This window comes from Entamoeba nuttalli (genome assembly GCF_000257125.1).
Source record: "Entamoeba nuttalli P19 unplaced genomic scaffold asmbl_3189, whole genome shotgun sequence".
Taxonomy (NCBI): Eukaryota; Evosea; order Mastigamoebida; family Endamoebidae; genus Entamoeba; species Entamoeba nuttalli.
In genome coordinates, this window is record NW_008575895.1 from 108 (window position 1) to 7,301 (window position 7,194).

At 25.8% G+C, this 7,194-nt stretch overlaps 4 protein-coding genes across 4 annotated transcripts; all 4 read right to left on the reverse strand.

Moving 5' to 3' along the window:
- Positions 1 to 315: 315 nt before the first annotated feature.
- ENU1_058540 (hypothetical protein) lies at positions 316 to 1,731 on the reverse strand (the record flags this gene model as incomplete). The annotated part of the gene is made up of 1 exon (XM_008858084.1): positions 316 to 1,731. The coding sequence occupies one exon, from the start codon at positions 1,729 to 1,731 to the stop codon at positions 316 to 318; it is 1,416 nt and encodes a 471-aa protein (XP_008856306.1).
- A 202-nt stretch (positions 1,732 to 1,933) lies between these two features.
- On the reverse strand, positions 1,934 to 2,827 carry ENU1_058550 (hypothetical protein; the record flags this gene model as incomplete). Its single annotated transcript, XM_008858085.1, has 1 exon — positions 1,934 to 2,827. One exon carries the CDS (start codon positions 2,825 to 2,827, stop codon positions 1,934 to 1,936), a length of 894 nt encoding a protein of 297 aa, XP_008856307.1.
- Positions 2,828 to 2,879: 52 nt separating this feature from the next.
- Positions 2,880 to 4,088, reverse strand: ENU1_058560 (RNA pseudouridine synthase superfamily protein; the record flags this gene model as incomplete). The annotated part of the gene is made up of 1 exon (XM_008858086.1): positions 2,880 to 4,088. One exon carries the CDS (start codon positions 4,086 to 4,088, stop codon positions 2,880 to 2,882), a length of 1,209 nt encoding a protein of 402 aa, XP_008856308.1.
- Positions 4,089 to 4,258: 170 nt separating this feature from the next.
- On the reverse strand, positions 4,259 to 6,241 carry ENU1_058570 (chaperone protein dnaK, putative; the record flags this gene model as incomplete). The annotated part of the gene is made up of 1 exon (XM_008858087.1): positions 4,259 to 6,241. The coding sequence occupies one exon, from the start codon at positions 6,239 to 6,241 to the stop codon at positions 4,259 to 4,261; it is 1,983 nt and encodes a 660-aa protein (XP_008856309.1).
- Positions 6,242 to 7,194: the final 953 nt, after the last annotated feature.

The window sequence follows — 7,194 nt, forward strand, 5'->3', positions numbered from 1 at the left end:
CATTTGGACTATTGTTATCCAAATAATCAGTACTGATGAAGTATTGAATATCAAAATCAATTTGATTATTAGCGTTAAAATGGTCCAATGGAACAGTATAAGTCAATGTTTTAACATTTGGTATATCAGATTTCAAAAGATGAGATATTCTTTTATAAAATTGTTTTTGATGAAGAGTTAATGATGCGTAAGTAGAAAGAAACAATAAGATAAATAAGAACATTTCTAATGAATGAGAGAAGTTATTTTCAGATAATAAACTAAAAATTATTAAAAACAGAAATTAAAAAAGATATTAATAAATAAAATAAACAATTAATTAGTATCTTTCAAGAAAAACTTAGTAAAGCAACTACATGAACGAGAAGAATGATCATCTCCAATAAGTGGAGAATACGAAAAAGAGAGTTCAGGTGAAACAACAACAGTAGAATGAACATCAGGAGATTTTCTTGGAGGAGAAATACAAGAAGTAGTTTCAGAAAAGTTATTTCCTTTTCTAAGTTTAGGAGGATATAACATAGGAAAATTATCACTATAAATTAATGGTGTTGGACAACACCCATTTCTAACTCTATGAGTTAATGCACCAGAACTTGAATTAGAAGCTTTTTCTTTTAAAACATTTTGTTCATCATTTTCTGTTATTTCTATATCACTATAACTTCTTGAACGAACTGATTTACGTGGAACTAGAGAATTTGGATATAATGGTTTTAAAATTGATGGACAATAAATATTAATAAGACCTAAATCTAAATTTATTGGTTCAACTCTAAAAGCACCAATTGATGCATGATCTAATTTTCCAGTTAAATTTATTGGACGCATTTTATTTTTATTTTCTGTATGAAATTGTCGAACTGAGTCTGTTGTTTGAATTAAATATTTAGAAATGTTTTCAATAAAATCAGACATATTTGCTGATGAAATAATACGAGATGATATAATAGAGTCTAATGTTACTAATGCTTTTGGTGACTGAAAATTATCACAAAAACCATCAGATGTTAATAATATAATATCATCTGAATAAACATTTACTATTTTTAACATTGAAGACCTTAAATCCGGATGAGTCCCATCTGCAGAACCAATTCTTCCTCCACTATCTTTTGTTGATAATAAACATCTACACCATTTGGGGTTAAGAGCTACACAATTTTGATTTTTATCATTATATATAAAACACTGAGAATCTCCAATAGAAAGAACAATTAATTGTTGATCTAAATCTTTTGTAGAAAACAAACAAGCAATAAGTATAGTTGTTGAACCAATTCCTTTTATTTTAGTTGATTTTTTTAAAATATCAATATGAGCGTTATATGCACTATCAACTAGCATATTTGCAATGTCCTTTGATGATTGACATGCTTCAATCTCATCAACAATAGTTTCCATTATTGAACGAACAGCTATTGAAGATGCTTGATGAGGTTGAATACCCCATCCACACCCATCAGCTATTATCATGACAGTTGATTTTGAAAAACGAAGTACACCAATACGATCACAGTTTGGTTCTCCTTGTTTGATTCCATCAATAATAGGATAAGTACTAAATGAAGTCATCCCAAATGATTGGTCATTTCCTAAAATAGAAAGAGGGTCATCACAAATATGAAAACAATAACCATTCTTTTTAATTGGTTCAATTACATTTGTTGGCATAGATTTAATAAATGGTTTAAATGTTTTAATGAATTGTACTTTCAATGAAATTTCCATTTTATGATTAACTAGTTTTGAGTGTTACTAAGAGAAAAAGAGTTGTTTCAAAATCATTATTCTTAAAAATAGTTTTTCAAATCAAAAAATGTTCTATTTATATCAAATAATAATAACAAAAAATCGAATAATCATTATTTATTTTTTTTTTTTTTCTAAAATTAACAAACAAAACTATTTCTTAATTTGTTTTTGATTATCTCTACTGTCCTTCTTGATTTTCTATTATCCCTTCTTCCATTGTTTCCTTTGTAAGTTCTTCAAAAAATTTATTTAATTTTTTAAAATATTCAGGATAACTTGGTAAATTCATATGAAATCCTTTTGCAAATTTTTCCATTCTTACTTTTTTCCCTGTTTCATGAGCAACGTCATAAAGATGTTGCATCATTGAAGGTGGGACCATTTCATCTTGACCACTACTACAAAATAAAATTCTTTTTCCTTTTTGTACAAGTTTAATTTCATTTAAATTATCCCATTTATCTTTAATTAACCAAGGAAAGAAACTAATAGCTGGCATTAATATTTTACCAACATCAAGAAGTGTTGTAAATCCATTCTCAATAATTAATCCTTTACAATTTTTTTTATTATACAATTTTAATGCCATTGATGCTCCAATTGATCTTCCAATAACAACAATGTTATTCATATCAACTCCAAGTGACTCTAATGAATCAAAATATTTTTCAACATCATTATTCATTGTTACTTCTTCTGGAATTCCTGTCGATTTATCAAACCCTCGATATACTGCAATAACAAAATTTACATTACATAATTCATAATATTTTTTAGCCATTTCCATTCTATCTAAAACACTCCCAGCATTACTTTGAAATAATAATAATGTTATGTGTTTTGATGGTTCTTCTTTTAAACATGCATATAAATAAACAGTGTTATTATCATTTGTAAAAATTGATACTTCTTTTAATTCAAATGGGAGTTGGAAGGTTTGTGTTATTTCTTCAACACTTGGTAATGAGTGACGAGTAGGATAGAAAATCACTTCATATTGATGAGTAAATAAATATATTCCACTTAATACCATTATTAGAGCTGTGGCTCCTGCAATAATCTCCCAAATCATTAAAATTTATAAGATGGTTAAAAATATCATTTATTGATATATAAAACAAAAATTAAATTAAAATATGATTTTTGTTAAATTCATCAATCTCTTGTGATATATCAACATTTGGTTGTGCCCAATATGGTAGTTTTGTTTCAAAAATTTCATCATCAATAACATATCTCCATGCATGAAGATAAATTCCATATTGAATTGGATCCCCTTTAAGATGTTCACATTCAATACATCCTTCTTCTATTTTCCATTGAATTGTTCCTCCATATTGTGTTTCAAATATCCCTTCATCATCACATTTTGATTCATCAAATTGTGCAGCATATATTGGATCATTTACAATAGGATGATGAATTGATTGTAAATGTACTCTTATTTGATGAGTTCTTCCACTTCCTAGTAATGCAACAGCAACAGTTGTATTTGTTTTTTCATCATAAAACAATGGATTAAATTCACTACGACATTCCTTTCCATCTTCTTCAATTTCATTAACAGAGACATGAATTTTTTTATCATCAATTCTTTTCCTTCCAATTTTACTAGTTACAATTGTTTTTTCTAATCTTCCTCTTACTCTACAAATATATTCTTTTTTTTTAATAGTCATATAACTTTGAAATTCTCTAGCCACTTGAATAGTTTTAGCTAATAATAAAATACCAGATGTCATTCTATCTAATCTATGAACTGGTCTTAAATTAGGATATCCTTCATGTGCTAATATAAATATTACAGTGTTGTGTCTATACCTTCCACAAGGATGTACTGGAATAGAAGATGGTTTATCAATTGCAATAAAATCATTTGTTTCTTTAACTATAGTAAGTTTATCACAATAAACAGGTGGTTCATGTCTATGAACTTGATGTTCTATTTCATCATGATGATGAATAATTGTAGAAGGTTCAATTATTTTATTATTAATTTTAATTAATCCTTTTTCAATTTTTTTTATTGTAGTTTCTTCATTACAAAGTTTAAATTCATTAACAAAAACATCAACAATATTTCTTCCAATCCATCTTCCTTTTGCATTTACTTTAAATGTATAAAAATAAGGTAAAACTCTTCTTAATCCATTTTCAAAATAATAAGTTGTTTCATTAATTTCTTCTTGAGAAATTCCTTTAATTAATTGTTCTTGTTCTTTTTTTTTTCTTTTTTCCTCTATTTGTTGTTTTTTTTTTATTAAAGCATTTTTATAATGAATATTATTTTCATCTCTTGGTTTTTTAATTCCTTTGTTGTTTTCTTTATTCATTTTTATTCTTTATATTTTTTTAAGTTACTAACTGAAAATTTTCTTATACAAATCTCTCTTTCTTGACTTATTCAAATACATTTTTTCTTATAAACTTTCATTATTTATCTCTTTTTTTTTATCTTTAATTCTGATTTGAAGTAAATAATTTATTATTATTCAAAAATCAATTAAAATCCAAACATCTTTTGAGCTAATCTCTTTTCTTTCTCTTTATCTGCTTGGATCTTTGCCTCAGTATTCTTTATCCAACTAACAGTAGCTGCACTATGTTCAATTTCTTCACTTTGTTTAAAAGCAACTAATGCCTCTTCATATTTCTTTAATCCATTTAATGCCATTCCTTTTCTAAATAGTCCTTTAACATTTTTTCCATCAATTTTCAGTGCAGACTCAGCATTATCTAATGCTTTAGTTAATTTATCTACTTTTAAATAACAGAGAGCAAGATTTAAATAAAGTGATAACTTCATTTGGTTACATTTATCTATTTCTTCTGGTCCCATATCAAACATTGCTTCAACATGTCCAAGAGCACTTGAATACATTCTAATAGCACCAATCCAATCTGTGTCTTTAAATGCTTTAGTTCCTTTTTCTTTAGCCTTTTCTGCAGCTTCCATTTTTTCTTTATTTGTTTTTGGTTCTGGTCTCTTACGAGCTGTTTCTCCAGTTCCTATATGCTCTGCTCTCATTTTTTCAGCTTTTTCTTTTTCGTTTTTAGCTTCTTCAGCTTTTTTATCTAAATAAGTTTTTAATGTAGGAGCAGCAGAGTCAATTGCAATTAAATGAGCTTTATAAGCTTCTTCTAAAGATTCTAGTCCAAGGTCTTGAGCATCATTAAGCCAATCTTCCATTTCATTACAAAGATTTCTTAATGCATTAGATTCATTTTCAGGAATATTTCCTTCTTTTGATTCTATATATCTTCTATATTGATTAATCTTAGTTTCGATATCATTTAATATCCACATCTTTCTTTCTCGATTCTTAATTATTGTTGTTGCTTTTAACATTTCTTCATCAATTTTTTTAATCATTTCTTTTTGTTTTTCTTCTATCTCATTATTCTTCTTCTCTTCTGTTAATTTGTTTTTATTTTGTTGACTACGTTCTGCATAAACAGCTCCTCCAAGTGCAATTGAACATGCAGAATCAATTGAATTTAAAAATCTTACTTCTTCTCCAACAACTCCTTTAATAATTTGAACAACATTTGGTGCTCTTCCTGTTCCACCAATAACTTCAACTTGTTCAATTTTTGTTTTACCATCATTAACAACTTTTTTTACCACTTCTTCAATTTTATATAATTCATCATGAATTAGTTGTTGCATTAATTCTCTACTTAATTTAATCATAATAGAATTGTCATTAATTCCATCAATCTCAATATTAGTTTCTGGAATTGTTGAAAGTAAAATTCTTGCTTTCTCAACAGCTCTTTGTGTTCTGATAAATGCTCTGATGTAATTTGGTTGTGTTATATCAATTTTTTGTTTTTCTAATAAATAACGTTCAGCATATTCAATCAACTTTTTATCAAAATCATTTCCACCAACAATAGCTGATTCTTTACTAATACATTCAATTGTTTCTCCAACTGAAAATACTGCTGCTGTGGTATGATGTGCTCCAATATCTACAATTAACACATTTTTCTTTTCAACAGAATGCATTGTTTTAAGACAAAGTGCAGCTGCTTCAATATCGGATAATGTTAAAACTTCTTTAAAGTTAAAATGACCTTTAATTATATTTTTATATAATTCCTTTTTTTCTTCTTCCATTTCACTTGGAATAGTAAGTGTTACTACTGTTTCTTCTGGTTTTAATTCTGTAAGTTTATCTTTTAAATACATTTCTACGTCTTTCAATAAATTATCAATTAATAATGTATGATAAAAATATGGTAATTCTTGATTAAATGTAGGTTGTGTAGTTACATTATTTATTGTATGTTGTGGATATCTCATTTGTTTGTCAATTGCTTCATCTCCAATAAATACAGCTTCTGATGCAGGTTCATATACAATACATGAAGGAGTTAATGGGTTAGAAATTTTATTTGATACAACAGTTGGAAATGAACCTTCAACTGTATGAGCAATTAAACTGTGTTTACTTCCAACATCTATTCCTAAGAAATTCATTACTTTCTTTTTTTAAAAGTTCACTTTTAAACCCTAATAATTGTTTGCACGTCATCATTTTTGTTTATTTATAAACGTGCTTCCACATCATTACTTCTTCAATAATAAATCCTTTACAACTATTACTTACTCTTCATTACTTTATTGAATATTTTCTTTTATATTAATTTATTTTTTTTTTAATTCACTTTTTTGATGTTCTAAATTACATTGAATTTCTTTCCCTTAATCAAATAGTTCATTGTTTTTATTAAAATTCATTATGAAATAAATAATGCTTTTCTGACATGAGTCTAATATTCAATACTCTATTTTTGGCTAACAACCTTTTCTTATAACTCAACTTTTATTCTAAATTATTATTTTCTTTTGATTCTTTTGAAGTAACCATAATTTTTTTGTGATTGAATAATTTTTGTTGAAGATTAATGTTATTTATTATTGAATTTATTATGACTATGACAGTAAATAATCAACAACTTCAGTAATTTACAAAAATGATAATTAAATATAAGTTCTATTTTGTGGGTTTGTTTAACAACTTAATAGTAATAATAAATACTATTGTTATTCTTTTCATAGTACTATTTACCAAGTGACAATTTTTAACATTCATTTTTTATATCACTCAGTAAATTTTTTGTATTTCACTAAATAAAAATTGTATTTACATAATTTTTGGTTCATTTCATTAAAAAAAACATTTAAAACTATGATTAGTTATTATTTGAATAATAATACTTCATAAATGAATATTTCAGTTTTATAATGTAAGTTTCATTAAATAAAAATATCATCATAGTTTTCTAATTCTTAAAAAAATAATCTTTTTTAAATCAAATAATATGTTATAATGTTCTATTCATTAAACATACATTTTTTAACATATTTAGAATTATGCTGATACAACCGAATTTATCAAAACATAATATTTATATTAAAATATACACTAA